Source organism: Chiloscyllium punctatum, chromosome 30 (genome assembly GCF_047496795.1).
Source record: "Chiloscyllium punctatum isolate Juve2018m chromosome 30, sChiPun1.3, whole genome shotgun sequence".
Taxonomy (NCBI): Eukaryota; Metazoa; Chordata; class Chondrichthyes; order Orectolobiformes; family Hemiscylliidae; genus Chiloscyllium; species Chiloscyllium punctatum.
In genome coordinates, this window is record NC_092768.1 from 48223590 (window position 1) to 48242240 (window position 18651).

Genomic DNA, 18651 nt, shown 5'->3' on the forward strand with positions numbered 1-18651 from the left:
CTGCAGAAAAATGGGGAGATGTTTAGCTGCAGGTTTCTGACCAAGCAGTTACTCACAGGGTTCAGCTGCATCCAGACCAATCTGAAGGCTGTTGCGCTGCTGTGCTGAGCTCCCCTGAACCTACAACAAATGGTGCCCATTGAAAAGCTATTCAAAAGACTACCTCTGGGTAAAGATTAGAGTGGTGCTGGAAAAGGTCAGCAGCATCCGAGGAGCAGGAAAATTCGACATTTCGGGCAAAAGCCCTTCATCAGGAATAAATCATTATTGATGAAGGGCTTTTGTTTGAAACGTCGATTTTCTTGCTCCTCGGGGGCTGCCTGACCCGCTGCGCTTTTCCAGCATCACTCTAATCTTGACTCTAATTTCCAGCATCTGCAGTACCCACTTCTACCGAGTTTATCTCTGGGTAAAGTCACCCTCAATACACACACACACACACACACACACACACACACACACACACACGATGCTGCTTTGTATGGGGACAATGTCCCAAGAACTAACGGCTTTTGTGACACAATGGTAACGTCCATACCTCTGAGCCAAGAGTCCTGGGTTCAAGTTCCACCTGTGTAATGACATCATTGAACAGTAAACATTGAAATAGTCAACATGGATTCGTCAAGGGCAGGTCGTGTCTCACAAACCTCACTGAGTTTTTTGAGAAGGTGACTAAGCATGTGAATGAGGGTAGGGCAGTTGACATGGTATACATGGACTTCAGCAAAGCCTTTGATAAGATTCCACAGGGTAGGCTACTGGAGAAAATGCGGTGGCATGGGATTGAAGGTGATTTAGCAGTTTGGATTAGAAGGCAATAAGTGATGGTTGATGGAAATATTCAGCCTGGAGTCTGGTTACTAGTGGTGTGCCACAAGGATCTGTTTGGAGACCACTGCTGTTTGTTATTTTTATAAACGACTTGGACGCAGGCATAATTGGATGTGTTAGTAAGTTTGCAGATGATACTAAAGTTGGTGGAATGGTGGACAGTGTGGATGAATATTGCAGGTTGCAAGGAGACTTGGTTAAACTGCAGAACTGGGCTGAAAGGTGGCAAATGGAATTCAATGCAGATAAATATGAGGTGATTCACTTTGGGAAGAATAACAGAAAGGCAGAGTACTGCATCAATGGAAGGATTCTTGGTAGTGTGGATATGTAGAGGGATCTTGGTGTCCATGTACATAGATCCCTGAAAGTTGCCACCCAGGTTGATAGTGCTGTTAAGAAGGCATACAGTGTGTTAGGTTTTATTGGTAGAGGGATTGAGTTCCAGAGCTATGATGTCATACTGCAACTATACAAAATGCTGGTGCGGCCACACTTGGGAGTATTATGTACGGTTTTGGTCGTCCCATTACAGGAAGGATATGGAAGCATTGGAAAAGGTGCAGAGGAGATTTACCAGGATGTTGCCTGCTCTGAAGGGAAGGTCTTATGAGGAAAGGCTGAGGGACTTGGATCTGATATCATTGGAGAGAAGAAGGCTAAGAGGCGATTTATAGAGACATACAAGATGATCAGAGGAATATATTACGGGGAACAAAGAAATGGCAGTAGAATTGAATTGGTACTTTAGATCTGTGTTCACTGGGGAAGACACAAGCAATCTCCCTGAGGTAACAGTGGCTGAAGGACCTGAACTGAATGGAATTTATATTTGCCAGGAATTGGTGTTGGAGTGACTGTTAGGTCTGAAGATTGATAAGTCCCCAGGGCCTGATGGTCTACATCCCAAGGTACTGAAGGAGGTGGGTCGAGAAATTGTGGATGAGTTGGTGATTATTTTCCAGAGTTCGATAGATTCAGGATCAGTTCCTGTGGATTGGAGGGTGGCTAATGTTGTACCACTTTTTAAGAAAGGTGGGAGAGAGAAAGCAGGAAATTATAGACCAGTTAGTCTGACCTCAGTGGTGGGAAAGATGCTGGAGCCAATTATAAAGGATGAAATTACGACACATCTGGATAGCAGTAACAGGATAGGTCAGAATCATCATGGATTTATGAAGGAGAAATCATTCTTGACTAATCTTCTGGAATTTTTTGAGGATGTAACTCTGAAGATGGACAAGGGAGATCCAGTGGATGTAGTGTACCTGGACTTTCAGAAAGCTTTTGATAAAGTCCCACATAGGAGGTTAGTGAGCAAAATTAGGGCGCATGGTATTGGGGGCAAAGTACTAACTTGGATTGAAAGTTGGTTGGCTGACAGGAAACAAAAAGTAGTGATAAACGGCTCCATTTTGGAATGGCAGGCAGTGACCATCGGGGTACCGCAGGGATCAGTGCTGGGACTGCAGCTTTTTACAAAATATATTAATGATATAGAAGATGGTATTAGTAATAACATTAGCAAATTTGCTGATGATACTAAGCTGGGTGGCAGGGTAAAATGTGAGAAGGATGTTAGGAGATTACAGGGTGACCTGGATAGGTTAGGTGAGTGGACAGATGGATGGCAGATGCAGTTTAATGTGGATAAATGTATGGTTATCCACTTTGGTGGCAAGAACAGGAAGGCAGATTACTACCTCAATGGAATCAATTTAGGTAAAGGGGCAGTACAAAGAGATCTGGGTGTTCTTATACACCAGTCAATGAAGGTAAGCATGCAGGTACAGCAAGAAGGCTAATAGTATGCTGGCCTTCATAACAAGAGGGATAGAGTATAGAAGCAAAGAGGTTCTTCAGTATCTGTACAGGGCCCTGGTGAGACCACACTGGAGTATTGTGTGCAGTTCTGGTCTCCAAATTTGAGGAAAGACATTCTGGCTATTGAGGGGGTGCAGTGTAGGTTCACGAGGTCAATTTCTGGAATGGCAGGACTACCTTTTGCTGAAAGACTGGAGCGACTGGGCTTGTATACCCTTGAGTTTCGAAGACTGAGAGGGGATCTGATTGAGACATATAAGATTATTAAAGGATTGGACACTCTGGAGGCAGGAAACATGTTTCCGCTGATGGTTGAGTCCCGAACCAGAGGACACAGCTTAAAAATATGGGGTAGACCATTTAGGACAGAGATGAGGAGAAACTTCTTCACCCAGAGAGTGGTGGCTGTGTGGAATGCTCTGCCCCAGAGGGCAGTGGAGGCCCAGTCTCTGGATTCATTTAAGAAAGAGTTGGACAGAGTTCTCAAGGATAGTGGAATCAAGGGTTATGGAGATAAGGCAGGAACAGGATACTGATTAAGGATGATCAGCCATGATCATATTGAATGGTGGTGCAGGCTCAAAGGGCAGAATGGCCTACTCCTGCACCTATTGTCTATTGATTAGATAGGATGGACAGTGAGAGTCTTTTTCCTCTGATGATGACGACATCTGTTTGTACAAGGGGTATAGCTACAAATTGAAGGGTGGTAAATTTAAGACAGATGTCAGGGGCAGGTTCCTCACTCAGAGAGTGGTAAGGACATGGAATGCCCTGCCTTCCAATGTAGTTAATTCAGCTACATTAGGGGCATTTAAACAGTACTTGGATAAGCATGTGGATGAAGATGGGATAGTGTAGGGTGATGGGCTTAGATTATTTCACAGGTCAGCACAACATCGAGGGCCGAAGGGCTTGTTGTTCTCGGTTCTAACAGGTTGATTGGAAAATATCTAATTCAGGAACCAACGTTATCTTATACATTTCACTTGATGTTTATAAGTTGCAAAATAAATTTAATGCACTCTTTCTCTTTTAAATCAGTGTCCATTTCCCATTTTCAGTCCAAGGTTCATAAGGAAAAAGTATATATTTTTATGAAATGCTGGTATGTAAACAGGATGGATGAATGCAAGAATGATTTCTCACTCCCCTCGCCCATAACATTAGTTTCTTCCTAATGTGGATGTGTTGGTGTCTGCAGAGATTGTCAGACTGAGAGAGTGATTCCTCACAGATCTCACATGTGAACAGTTTCTTCTATCTGTGTGTGTGAATGTGTTGCTCCTCATGGAGTTCATCTAATTTCGAGAATGATTGTTACATGTTCTTCCCATATGACTGATTCACCAAGCCCAAAAAAATGTGTTAAACCCTTGTTACAGATTCAAACTCTCTTCTGTGTGTATGGAGGTTACCTGATTGCCAGACTGATTTTTGCATGCTTCCCATGTGAAATATTTTCTCTTGTATGGATTTGTTGGCTTGTACTCTGTGAAAATAATTTGTCACACATTGCGCTTCAGAAGGTGTTGCTGACGAAGCTCCTTGAATCGCTGGGCTTCACGAGGTAGATTGAGGCGGGTAGTACACCCTCACTGCTGTTGGGAAGGCGGTTCCAGGATTTTGACCCAGACACAGCGAAGGAACAGCAATGTAGTTCCAAATCAGAGTGGTGTGTAACTTGGAGGGGAATGTACAGTGCCAGGTATTCCTGTGCATCTGTTACTCTTGTCCTTTTAAATGGCCTGGGTCATGGGTTTGGAAAGTGAAGTTGACGAGTGAGCTGCTGTCATGTATTTTGTGCGTGGCACAAACTGCTGCTGCTGCTGCTGAGTGTCCATGATGAACAGAGTGAATGCTGGAGTGGGTGTTTGTCTTGGGTTATAATTGCTTATTGAGTGTTTTTGGAAGTGCACTCACGCAGGCATGTGAAAGGAACTATCATGCAGTGGAGGTTTTGAACATATTTGGGGACCTATGCACAGAGATCGTGAAAATACCATGAATGGGTAAAGAAAATAATCAAAAAGACTCATGAAATGCTGGCCCCTTATTTTTTGAAGTAAAGAATACAAGGGTTTAGAAGTCATGTTTCAGTGATACAAAGCCCTGGTTTAACTACAACTGGACTACTAGGAGAGTTCTGGGTACTCCACCACCGGAAGGAGATAATGGCCTTAGAGGGAGTGCTGTATAATTTAGAAAAATTATACGTGTAAATTACAAGAATGAGAAGTGTTACATTATAAGGAGAGATTAAACAAACTTAAGTTCTATTCCTCATTCTTGAAAAAATTAAAGAGTGATCTGATCAAACTTTTTCAAGATGTTACAGGGTAAATGACAAGTTTAAATCCTCAGCTGATCTGCTGCTCAAAGTTACCTCCAATTCACTGATCAGATAAACGGATGGTCAGATCTGACGGGAAAAGATAGGATGAATAAAGATAACTTATTTGGTTGGGGAATCTACGACTGGGAGTATCATCTTAAAATTAGAGGAAGACCTCTTAGGAATGAAATGAGGAAATACTTTGACACACAGAGGGAGGTGGAAGATTTAACTCACTTCTACAAAAGATTATGAACGCTAAGTCAGTTGCTGATAATCAATTGCTGATAATAATCAATTGCTGATCAATTGCTGATGTTTAATCAATTGCTGATAATCAATCAATTGGTAATGTTCAATTGTTGATATTCAATCAATTGCTGATAATAATCAATTGCTGAAAATCAATTGCTGATATTCAATCAATTGCTGATAATCAATCAATTGCTGATAATAATTGCTGATAATCAATTGCTGACGTTCAATCAATTGCTGATGTTCAATCAATTGCTGATAATAGTCAATTGATGATAATCAATTGATGATGTTCAATCAATTGCAGATAATCAATCAGCTGATGTTCAATCAAATGCTGATGTTCAAACAATTGTTAATATTCATTTGCCTATAACCAATCAATTGCTGATAATCATTTATTGATATTCAATCAATTGCTGATAATCAATTAGAGTCATAGTGTCATAGAGATATACAGCATGGAAACAGACCTTTTTGGTCCAACCCGTCCATGCCGACCAGATATCCCAACTCAATCTAGTCCCACCTGCCAGCACCCGGGCCATATCCCTCTAAACCCTTCCTATTCATATACCCATCCAAATTCCTCTTAAATGTTGCAATTGTACCAGCCTCCACCACTTCCTCTGGCAGCACAATCAATCATTCAATAGCTGATAATCAATCAGTTGCTGATATTCAACCAGTTGCTGATATTCAACCAGTTACTGATATTCAACCAGTTACTGATATTCAACTAGTTGCTGATATTCAATTGGAGACTTTTTTTCAGCAAAGGTTTGGTGGGATCCAGGGAAAGGGCAGAATGTGAAGGTCGATCACAGATGTACCATGATCTCAGTGACTGGTGGGACATTCTCGAGGCAAAAAACTTCCCACTGATATTCTTTAACAAGACACAACCCCTGTGCAATGTTACACTCAGGAGGCACACCTATATAGGACTGCTGTTCCAATATCCCCTTAGAGCAACTGTCAAAATAACATTGCACAGGGCAGCAACCAGCTCTCCCCCTCCCAACCCCGCCTCCCCTCCCCCACGCACACACAAACACAAAATTCAACAATGGAAAATCAGTAAGAATCCTCAGGCACTTTGCACCTCCCAGATAATGACACCTCACCTTCCCATATTTAGGAAGGAGCCATCAACAAAACTCAGCTTGGAAATCAGAGGGAAATGCTTCCAATAAACACACTCAATATCCAACACACAGCTCCAGTCACACAGTTCAGCACAAAGCACCGAGTAAACAGCTCTCTCAGCTGAGTTTTCTGAGATTTCCATCCCTGATTGTTCTCAGAATAGTCAGCCTGCATACATTGATATTGTCAGTGTGCATTTCGCGAGGATGATTATGGCCATTCTCTCTCTCTGGGGAACACTGTGATCCATCCAGGTACAATTAATACCTGAAACAATTCTTCAGCATCTTGCTTCTCTCTGTGACTTGCCTCAGAGAGACATGGTTGTCAATAAACAACACCTCCTCCTCAGTCTGTACTGCATGAAATGGTGACATCAGCCATGGAAGGAAGAGATGGACCATGTCTCTAACCAGTTGCCTATCAGCTCCCTCATCCTCCCCAAATATGGGTATGATGGCTGACTTCCTGACAATGAAAGCATTGTGAGATTATCCAGTGTGCTTGAGTTCTCATGGAGTATTCTCAAAAGTCATGAAGAAGGGGAATTTATTTCTGCTGAAGGACCTCTGTGAATCTCCTCAGGTGACCCTTTGTGTGTGATCAATCATTAGAACATAGAACATAGAAAAATACAGCGCAGTACAGGCCCTTCGGCCCTCGATGTTGCGCCGACCGAAGCCTACCTAACCTACACTAGCCCAATAACCTCCATATGCTTGTCCAATGCCCGCTTAAATGACCATAAAGAGGGAGAGTCCACCACTGCTACTGGCAGGGCATTCCATGAACTCACAACCCGCTGAGTAAAAAAATCTACCCCTAACATCTGTCCTATACCAATCTCCCCTTAATTTAAAGCTGTGTCCCCTAGTAACAGCTGACTTCATTAGCGGAAAAAGCTTCTCACTGTCAACCCTATCTAAACCCCTAATCATCTTGTACACCTCTATCAAATCTCCCCTAAACCTTCTTTTCTCCAATGAGAAAAGCCCCAAGTGCCTCAGCCTTTCCTCATACGATCTTCCTACCATGCCAGGCAACATCCTGGTAAACTTCCTCTGCACTCGTTCCAATGCCTCCACATCCTTCCTATAATATGGCGAACAAAACTGCACACAATACTCCAGATGAGGCCGCATTGTTAGCACCTTGGAAAACACAAATTATATAAAACACCAGTGATCTCTGCAGCTGCTGTGTGTTGTATTATATTTAATGAAATGATTTACCTTCAGAGAAATTTACTATCATCAAGTCATGGAGTTGTGCAGCATAGAAACAGACATTCAGTTCAACTCATCCTTGCAACCAGATATTTTACATTAATTTTATCCCCTTTGTCAGCATTTGGCCTATATCCCTCTTAAACCCTCCCTTTTCATGCATCCATTTCGATGCTTTTTAACTGTTGTAATAGTACCAGCCTCCACCATTCTATTCATGCACCATTCTTTGCATGAGAAAGTTGCCCTTTAGGTCCCTTTCAAATCTTTCCCCTCTCACCTTAAACCTATGCCCTCTAGTTCTGGACTCTCCTATTGTGGGAAAAACATCTTGGCTATTCATCTAACCATGCCCCTCATGATTTTCTAAACCTCTTCAAGGTCACCCTTCAGCCTCCGATGCTCCAGGGAAAGAAAGTCCCAGCCTATTCAGCCTCTTCTATAGCTCAAAATCTCTGACTCTGGTAACATCCTTGTAAATCTTTTCTGAACTCTTTCAAGCTTAACAACATCCTTCCTATAACAGAGGTCCTTCCAAAAACCGGAGCTGCGCGCAGTATTCTAAATGTGGCCTCATCAATGTCTTGTGCAGCCGCAACATGACATCCCAATTCTTATAGGCAAAAGTGAGGACTGCAGATGCTGGAGATTAGAGTCAATATAAGAGTGGTGCTGGAAAAGCACAGCAGATCAGGCAGCATCCGAGGAGCGGGAAATTCGACGTTTCGGGCAGGAGCCCTTCATCAGGAATGCTTTTCCAGCATCACTCTAATCTTGATCCCAATTCTTATAGTCAATACTCTGATCGATAAAGACAAGCATACCAAGCGCCTTCTTCACTACCCTGTCTACCTGCGACTCCACTTTCAAGGAACTGTGAGCCTGCACCCCCAAGGCCTCTTTGTTTGGCAACATTCCCCAGGGCCCTACCATTACCTTAAAAGTCCTGTCCTGATTTAACTTACCAAAATACAACCATCTTACATTTACCTAAATTAAACTGTATTTGCCACTCTTTGGTTCATCGGCCAATTTGATCAAGGTCCTGTTGTAGTCTGAGGTAACCTTCTTTACCATCCACTTAATTTTGGTGTCACCTGCAAGCTTACTCACCATTCCTCATATGTTCACATCCAAATCATTTATATAAATGACAAAATGCAGTGGACAGATCACTGATCCTTGTAGCTGGTCACAGGCCTCCAGTACAAAAATCAACCCTTCACCATCACCCTCTGTTTCCTCCTCTTCTCTTTCTCTTCCCCCCCCATTCACTATCTCTTCAATTTCATTTTCATCCTTTCTCTGATACCTTTCTCTCATCTGATTATTCCGCTTATCCCTCATCCTCTTTGACTTTATCTCTTTCCCATTTCTCCTCCAGCATTATAATGATGAGGTTAGAGGGGAAGTGCAGCATTTTAAATCCCATCATAACTGAAGACACAAAGGAGAAACGCCAAACGATACTGTTGAGATAACAATGTTATTCTGACTATATTAGTTTAACATCTTTATTTTCAGTTTCAACAGATACAAACGATTACCTGTAAAGCCTGCTTGGATGAGATTCCCTACAGTGTGGAAACAGGCCCTTCATGTCCACACTGACCCACTCCCGTAACCTATATTTACCCCTGACTAATGCACCTAACACTATGGGCAATTTAGCATGACCAATTCACCTGACCTGCACATCTCTGGATTGTGGGAGGAAACCCACGCAGACACAGGGAGAAGTGCAAACTGCACATAGACAGTCACCCTGAAATAATTTCTGGCCACAGAACATGAAGTTACACAGACTCTTGAATATGACTGACTGGTGATGCCTGATTATCCAAAAACCCTGCGCATAATTTCAGGAGCCGCCTCAAACAAGCACGATCGGCAGAAATTCACCAAGCTTATTATTCCCACCCAGGGCTATGGTCATTTCTGTGGTTGGTACCACATTGTTGAAGATCACAAAGATTAAAAACATTTACACTCGACTTACCTGACATTTAAAATACCTGATATGGTTAATTTCAGTTGGATTACATTGATAAATCCCATACAAACACAAGTAAACTATCATCCACAATTTCTCTGCCTGTAGTTACTGCATACTTGCCAAACTATTTCACTGGAACAAACAGTTAAATATATTGTCTCTGAGCAAATCAATTCCTTTTATTTATATGGGAGTGCTGCACTGTCAGAGATACCACTGTTCAGATGAGATAAATCAAGGCTCCATTTACCCTCTCAGGTGAACGTTAAAGATCCCATGGCACTCTGTTGTCAAAGAGCAGAGGGATTATCTCTGATGTCCTGGACAATATGGATCCCACAATCAAAATGGATATGCTAACCATGCGAAAGTCTTGTCACATCCATCACACTCGACCGGTTTCTCTCCAATCTGGATCTGCTGGTGTCTCAGGAGTTTCAAAGGTTTCAGAAACACATCATTGTAGACCTCTCACTTGAAGGGTTACACCCGATTTTGTCTTGTGATAGGGCAGTAGACGTATTGAGCTTGTGAAGGATCTGACCTAGAATATATGATAGAAAGGGAATAGAAGGATATGAATCATGTAAGTGAAGACAGTTTCACTATGAAAGTGTCAAATGTAGCAGCACTGATGTGGGGCGGGGTGGGGGCGAAGGGCCTGTTTTCTGTACTTAATTGTTCTTTACAACTCTGTCTTGAACAATTTGTCCCTTGTGTGAAAGTAATGGGTGAAAACAACAGTTTCACAGGCAAGATAATTGCACAAGGCTCTTGTTACACAACTGACGCTAAACTGGGTTCTCCTGGGTATAACAGTGTTGAGGTTGCACAAACGTGGCTAACTGTGGATAGTTTCTCACCAGTGTGAGTCTGCAAGTGATTCAGGTGATCAGAGGAGTGGCTAAAAGCCACCTCATAAATCTCACTCCGGAATGGTTTGTTTCCTGTGTGAATGCGTTGATGTGCGTGGAGGTTTGATGACTCTGAGAATGATTTCTTGCACACGTCACGTGTGAATGGCTTCTGACCTGCGTGGATCCTCTGGTGTTTCAGGAGATCAGAGGATTTAATGAAAGCCTTTTTACACAGCTCACACCGGAATGGTTTCTCTCCTGTGTGAATGAGTTGATGTGCACGAAGGTATGAAGACTCTGAGAATGATCTGTCACACACCTCACATATGAAAGGTTTTGCCCCTGTGTGAATGCGTTGGTGACTGTTGAGGTTTGAAGAATGTGCAAATGACTTGTCACAAACCTCCCACTTGAATGACTTCTCCCCAGTGTGAATCTGTTGGTGTTGCACAAGTGTTGACGACCATGTGAAGGCTTGGTTGCAGAGCTCACACTTGAAAGGTTTTTCCCCTGTATGAATTCTCTGGTGCGTCCGGAGGTCAGAGGATTGGGTGAAAGCCATCTCACAGACCGCACAACGGAAGAGTTTCTTCCCAGTATGATTCCTCTGGTGTCGAAGGAGACTCAAAGATGTCACAAAAGCTCTCTCACAGACCTGACACTTAAAGGGTTTCTGCTCCGTGTGAATTGTCTGATGGTCCAGGAGACTCGAAATTCTTGTGAAAGATTTGTCGCAGACTTCACACGCGACCAGTTTCCCTGTCATGTGATTTTCCTGGTGTCTAATGAGGCTTGATAACGTGTAGGTTTTATTACATTGATAAATCCCATACAAACACAAGTAAACTATCATCCACAATTTCTCTGCTTGTAGTTACTGCATACTTGCCAAACTATTTCACTGGAACAAACAGTTAAATATATTGTCTCTGAGCAAATCAATTCCTTTTATTTATATGGGAGTGCTGCACTGTTCAGATGAGATAAACCAAGGCTCCATTTACCCTCTCAGGTGAATGTTAAAGATCCCATGGCACTCTGTTGTCAAAGAGCAGAGGGATTATCTCTGATGTCCTGGACAATATGGAATGGCTTCTCCAACGTGTCGATGCATTGGTGTATGCGGAAGTGAGAGGAACGTGAAAACAATTTGTCACCTGCATCACTGTTGAAAGATTTTTCATCCATATCACTGCCCTTGTCTCAGCACTGGTCATGACACACACACACCTTATATGTTAGCAAACCATTTGAACCTGTGGAGCTCTCCTCACACTTGAACAGCCTCTCCCCTGTAGGAATGAGTCAGTGGTTCATGAGGCTCGATGAATGATTGAAGCTCTCACCACACTTGGAGCCACTCACACTTCTTCCTAGCCTCACCCTGACCGATCACCCACAGACGGCTGGTTCTGATTGAAGGCTCCACACCACTGACCAGTTTCAGATCTGATGATATGTCAAAGCTCCCCTGATCCGATCAATTTCCAGATGATGGTTTCACTGTCCAACATTATCTGTGTTGAGCAATGCTACAAAGGGACTGATGTCTTCCCACAGTTGTGCAGTTGTTCCTTGGGAGGTGGTCAGAATATATCTGTGGTGTCTATCCCCTCTGTATTCTCTGGGTAGTCCAGTGCAATCCTTCTGTAAAACAGGAAAATAAACATGATTTCCTCCAATTCCTCCTCCTCCTTTGCTGGACGGGCTGAATTCTCAGATTTTTCACTGAGTGTGGGCAGCATTGCATGGAGCAGCATAAGTGCCTTTCACAGGATGAGCTGCCTTCTTGGATCACTTACAGGGTAGGCAGAGTTTAGGTACACTCACATTGCTGTTAGGAATCAACATCTTTCACCCAGTCAGAGAAGAAATACCAATACGGTTTCAAATCAGGACAGTGTGTGAGCTAAAGGCGAACTTATAGGGAGTGACGTTCCACTCATATATTTCTCTTGCCCTTCTAGATAGTGGAGCTGCACCCATATGGCAAGTGGAGAGAATTCAACAAATGATCCAAAATGGAGGATGGAAAAGAGTTATGGCTGCCAGAGCTGCTCGTTTTTTGTGGTGTTTTCAGTATTGGAGCTGATTTCTGTGATTTCGATGAGCAGTAATTACTATTTTATAAGCTGTTGCATTATTTTGGAAGTTTTGGGGGAGAAAGAAAGCAAAACAACGGCACTTGAAAAAGGAGGAAGAGAGACAAAGGCAGTGGCAACCTGAGAAGTCAATCAAACTGAGAAATAAACCTGCACAGCTGTCTGACCCAGCAGTGAATCTGCACAGCTGACTGCCTCAGCTATTTGATTTCAAGTATCTCTGGACATCAGAGTTTGTCTCAGAAAAAAAACAAACAAATAATGACATTCACAACTGACCTTGGAGAAACTTGTGTGGGGGAGCACACAGCAGGGGAGCAGCTAAGTGGCTAATTTTAATGTGTAACTTACTGTTTTTCTTTTGTAAATCTACAATAGCAAGTAGAGTAATTTCTTCTTTGATTGCATGTTTTTTTTTAGATCTATCTCTTGATTAAACTTTAAAAATATAAAAAAAAGGTACTGCGTTAGCCCGGAGCAGTATTTTTCAGAGCAGTGAGACTGTGCTATTTTCTGGGTCTGTAGATTGTTCAGTACAAAGATGGCCTATAGTAGAGTGATGTGCTCTTACTGTCGGATGTGGGAGATTAGGGCAGAATTGCCATGTTCCTGATGATTATGTCTCTGTGGGAGGTGTGTTTTGTTGCGAATCCTATTGGATCACATGGATCAGTTGGGATGGCAGAGACAATGAGAAATTTACAGGAGCAAGATGGCAGTTGCAAGAAGGGAGAAAAAACACAGATATAGTCAGGCAGATGGGTTACCTCCAGGAAAGGTAGGAGAGGGAGACAAGTCGTGCATGAGTCTTCTGTGGCTATCCCCATCTCAAACAAATATGATGTTTTGAAAAACATACAGGGTGATGGACTGTCAGGGGATTTTAGCAGTGACAGCCAGGTTTCTGGTATATGTCAGGTTCTAAGCAATCAATTGTGTTAGGAGATTCTCGAGTTAGAGGCACACACAGATGTTTCAGTGGTCAACAGTGAGATATCAGAATGGTGTGTTGCCTCCTAGGTGCCAAGATCAAGAATATCTCTAGGAGAGAGCAGAATATCGTTAAAGGAGAGAGGGACCAGCAGGAGGTCATTGTACACATTGGAACCAACAACACAGGAAAGGAAAAGGATGAGATTCTGAGAAGAGAATAGAGAAATTTAGGCACAAATTTAAAAGGGAAGGCCTCGAGGGAAGGATTATCTGGATTAGATTCCCTACAGTGTGGAAATGGGCCCTGTGGCCCAACAAGTCCACACCGACCCTCCGAAGAGTAACCATCCCAGACCCATTTCCCTCTGACTAATGCACCTAACACTATGGGCAATTTAGCATGGCCAATTCACCTGACCTGCACATCTGTGGACTGTGGGAGGAAACCCATGCAGACACAGGGAGAATATGCAAACTCCACACAGAAAGTCACCGAGGCTGGAATCAAACATGGGACCCTGATGCTGTGAGGCAGCAGTGCTAACCACTGAGCCACCGTGCTGCCCATGCCACAAGCTAGTGAGGGTAGGAATAGGAGAATAGAGCAGATGAATGCGTGACTGAGGAGTTAGTGCAGGGGAGAAAGATTCACATTTTGAATCATTGGAATCTTTTCTGGGGTAAAAATGATTCTATAAGAAGGACGATTATACCTGAATTGGAAGGGGACTAATATACCACTGTGGAGATTTGCTAGAACTGCTTAAGAGGCTTTACACTAGTAATTGGTGGGGTTAAGGGTAGACCTGGTAGATAGTGGGGAAAGAGATCAATCTGAGATTGGTATAGTTGGGAAAAGGAGTGAGTGAAACAGTCAAAGCAGGCAGGAACAATAAGGTAGGATTGATAAATTAAACTGAACTTGTTTCAATGCAAGAGGCCTAACAGGGAAGGCATGGTTGGGAACTTAGGACTGGGATATCATAGCAATTACAAGACATGGATCAGGGATGGATAGACTGGCAGCTTAATGTTTCGGGGTACAGATGCTATTGGAAGGACAGAAAGGGAGGGGGGTAGAAGGGGATTTGGGGTAGCATTTTTTATTAGGGATAATATTATAGCTGAACTTGGGAGAATATTTCTGGAAATAGGTCCAGGGCAGTTATTGGGTGGAACTGAGAAACAATAAAGGATGATCACCTTATTGGGATTATACTATCGACCTCCCTCCAATAATCAGTGGGAAATTGAGAAACATAGTGATAAGGAGATCTCAGTTATCTATGACAATAATAAAGTGGTTATGGTAAGCGATTTCAACTTTCCAAGCATAGACCTGGACTGACACAACGTTAAGGATTTGGATGGAAAGGAATTTGTTAAGTGTGTACAAGAAAATTGTCTGATTCAGTCGGTGGATGTACCTACTAGAGAAGGTGCAAAACTTGACCTACTCTTGGGAAATAAAGCAGGGCAGGTGACTGAGGTGTCAGTGAGGGAGCACTTTCAGGCCAGTGACCATAATTCTATTAACTTTGAAATAGTGATGGGAAAGCATAAAAATTAACGTCTAAATTGGCGGATGGTGAATTTTGATGCTACTAAGCAAGATTTTTGAAAAGTTGATTGGGGACAGATGTTTGCCAGTAAAGAGATGGCTGGAAAATGAGAATCTTTCAAAAATGAGATGAAAAGAGTCCAGAGAATTTGCCCGAAGTTGGAGGCAGGAGGCGGTGGTGGAGGGTTGCTTTGCAGACTAGAGTCTTGTAACTAGTGGTGTGCCACAAGGATCAATACTGGGCCTACTGCTTTTCATCATTTATATTAATGATTTGGATGTGAACATAGCAGGTACAGTTAGTAACTTTGCAGATGACACCAAAACTGGAGGTGTAGTGGACAGTGAAGAAGGTTTCTTCACAGTATAATGGGATTTTGATCAGATGAGCCAATTGGCTGAGGCGTAGCAGATGGAGTTTAATTTAATAAATGTGAGGTGCTGCATTTTGGAAAAGCAAATTGGGGTATGATTTGCACGTTTAATGGTAAGGTCCTAGGGAGTGTTGCTGAACAAAGAGACCTTGCAGTGTAAGTCCATAGTTCCTTGAGAATGGAATCCCAGGTAGATAGGACAGTGAAGAAGGCATTTGGTATGCTTTCCTTTATTGATCAGACCATCGAGTAGAAGAGTTGGGAGGTCATGTTGCAGATGTACAGGACATCAGTTAGCGGTGAGGGAGTCCGGAACTAGAGCATATAGATTTAGGATGAGAGGAGAAAGATTTAAAAGGGACCTCAGGGGCAACATTTTCACGTAGAGGGTAGTGCACACATGGAATGAGCTGCCAGAGGAAGTAGTGGAGGCTGGTACAATTACACCATTTAAAAGGCATTAAGATGGGTATATGAATAGGAAGGATTTAGAGGGATACGGGCCACGTGCTGGCAAATGGGGCTAGATTAATTTAGGATATCTAGTCAGCATGGAAGAGTTGGACCGAAGGGTCTGTTTCTGTGCTGTACATCTCTATGACTCTGTGAATCTAAGACAGTATATTCCTATTAGGGTGAAAGGCAAGGCTGGTAGGTGTAGTGAATACTGGATGACAAAAGAAATTGAGGATTTGGTCAAGAATAAGAAGGAAGCCTTTGTCAGGTATCGACCGCAGAGATCGAGTGAGTCCCTAGAAGAGAATAAAGGCTGTAGGAGTAAACTTAAGAGGGAAATCAGGAGGGCAAAAAAGATGACACGGGATTGCTTTGGTAAATAGGGTTAAGGAGAATCCAAAGGGATTCTATAAATATGTTAAGGACAAAAGGATAACTGGGAAGAGATTTGGGCCCCTCAAAGTCCATTAAGGCCCACCTATGTGTAGAACCGCAGGAGATAGCAGAGAAACTGAACAAGTATTTTGCATCAGTGTTTACTGTGAGGAAGGAAATAGAAGATAGTGAACATGAGGAAATAAAAACAAAAACTTTCAGAAGTTGGTTGGGTGTAGACGTTCGCAGGTCAAGGGACGGCTGGAAATTGGGAAGCATTAAAAAATGAGATTATGAGAGTCCAGAGACAAGTACGTTCCTGTTAAGGTGAAAGTCAGGGCTGGTAGGTGTAGGGAATGCTGATTACTAGAGAAATTGAGGTTTTGGTCAAGAAAAAGAGGGAAGCATATGTCAGGTATAAATAGCAAAGACTGAGTGAATTCTTAGAAGAGTATAAAGGCAGTAGGAGTATACTTAAGAGGGAAATCAGGACGGCAAAAAGGGACATGGGATAGCTTTGGCAAATAGGATTGAGGTGAATCCAAAGGGATTTTATAAATGCATTATGGGCAAAAGGATGACGAGGGAGAGAATAGGGCCCCTCAAAGATCAGCAAGACAGCCTGCGTGTGGAACTACAGAAGATGGGGGAAGAGACTAAATGAGTATTTTGCATCAGTGTTTACTGTGGAGAAGGACATGGAAGATATAGAATGCACAGAAATAGGTGGTGACATCTTGAAAAATGTCAAAATTACAGTGGAGGAAGTGCTGGATGTCTTAAAATTCATAAAGTTGGATAAATCCCCAGGACCTGATCAGGTGTATCCAAGAACTCTGTGGGAAGCTAGGAAAGTGATTGCTGGGCCTCTTACTGAGATATTTGTATTATCGATAGTCACAGGTGAGGTGTTGGAAGACTGGAGGTTGGCTGACATGGTGCCTCTATTTAAGAAGGGTGATAAGGAAAAGCCAGGGAACTATAGACCGGTGAGCCTGACGTCGGTGGTGGTAAGTTGTTGGAGGAAATCCTGAGGGACAGGATGTACATATATTTGGAAAGGCAAGGATAGATTACGGATAGCCAACATGGCTTTGTGTGTGGGAAATCATGTCTCACAAACTTGATTGAGTTGTTTGAAGAAGTTATAAAGAGGATTGATGAGGGCAGAGCGGTAGACATGATCTATATGGATTTCAGTAAGGCATTTGATAAGGTTCCTCATGGTAGACTGATTAGCAAGGTTACATCTCATGGAATCCGGGGAGATCTATCCATTTGGATACAGAACTGGCTCAAAGGGAGAAGACAGAGGGTGGTGGTGGAAGGTTGTTTCTCAGACTGGATGCCTGTGCCCAGTGGTGTGCCACAAGGATCAGTGCCGGGTCCACTACTTTTTGTCATTTATATAAATGATTTGGATGTGAACATAGGTGGTATAGTTAGTAAATTTGCAGATGACACCAACATTAGAGGTGTAGTGGACAGCAAAGAAGGTTACCTCAGATTACAATGGAATCTTGATCAGATGGGCCAATAGGCTGAGGAGTGACAGATGGAATTTAATTTAGATAAATGTGAGGTGCTGCATTTTGGAAAAGCAAATCAGGGCAAGACTTATACAGTTAACGATAAGGTCCTGGGAAGTGTTGCTGAACAAAGAGACCTTGGAGTGCTGGTTCATATTTCCTGGAAACTGGAGTTGCAGGGAGACAGGATAGTGAAGGAGGTGTTTGGTTTGCTTTTATGTATTAGTCAATGCATTGAGTACAGGAGTTGGGAGGCCATGTTGTGGCTCTACAGGACATTGGTTAGGCTTCTTTTTGAAAACTGGATGCAATTCTGGTCTCCCTACCACAGGAAGGATGTTGTGAAACTTGAAAGGGTTCAGAAAAGATTTAGAAGGATGTTGCCAGGGTTGGAGGATTTGAGCTACAGGGAGAGGCTGAACAGGCTGGGGCTGTTTTCCCTGGAGCGCCGGAGGCTGAGGGGTGACCTTATAGAGGTTTATAAGATCATGAGGGGCATGGATAGGGTATGTTGTCTCTCTAGTGTGAAGAAGTCCAAAACTAGAGGGCATAGGCTTAAGGTGAGCGGAATGGGACTATTTGGCACAGCCCTTTTGGCTTTAAGCTGTTTTGGCGCTCATTACTTTGGCGCTGAGCTGTTTTGGTGCCAATACATATAGATAACCATTGTGTGAAAATTTTGGTTTATCTCTCTTGCTTAGAATGTTTTCAGCCATTTCTGGTATGGGCTCTACAAGAGCATAGAAAGAAAATTGTATTACAGCTTTCCAATGTGAAGACAGAAGGGCTTAAGTATCGTCAAGGCAGTAGATGACTATTAACAATTGTTAAATGAGAAAATGATT

General features: G+C 42.8%; 1 protein-coding gene across 3 annotated transcripts in view; it reads right to left on the reverse strand.

The window, feature by feature from the left end:
* The window catches only part of LOC140455648 (uncharacterized), a 38227-nt gene extending 26107 nt beyond the window's left edge, over positions 1-12120 (reverse strand). Inside the window, exons 1-2 of one of the 3 annotated variants that reach the window (XM_072550623.1) lie at positions 10483-12120; positions 7639-10163 (exon numbers count right to left, since the gene is read on the reverse strand). In XM_072550623.1, the coding sequence (XP_072406724.1) occupies positions 10066-10163; positions 10483-11329 (945 nt within the window). In that variant the 5' untranslated portion in view covers positions 11330-12120 and the 3' untranslated portion in view covers positions 7639-10065. Of the gene's footprint in view, positions 1-7638; positions 10164-10482 lie in introns of those variants that run through there. The other 2 variants (XR_011952924.1, XM_072550624.1) reach the window with 2 other exon arrangements.
* Positions 12121-18651: the final 6531 nt, after the last annotated feature.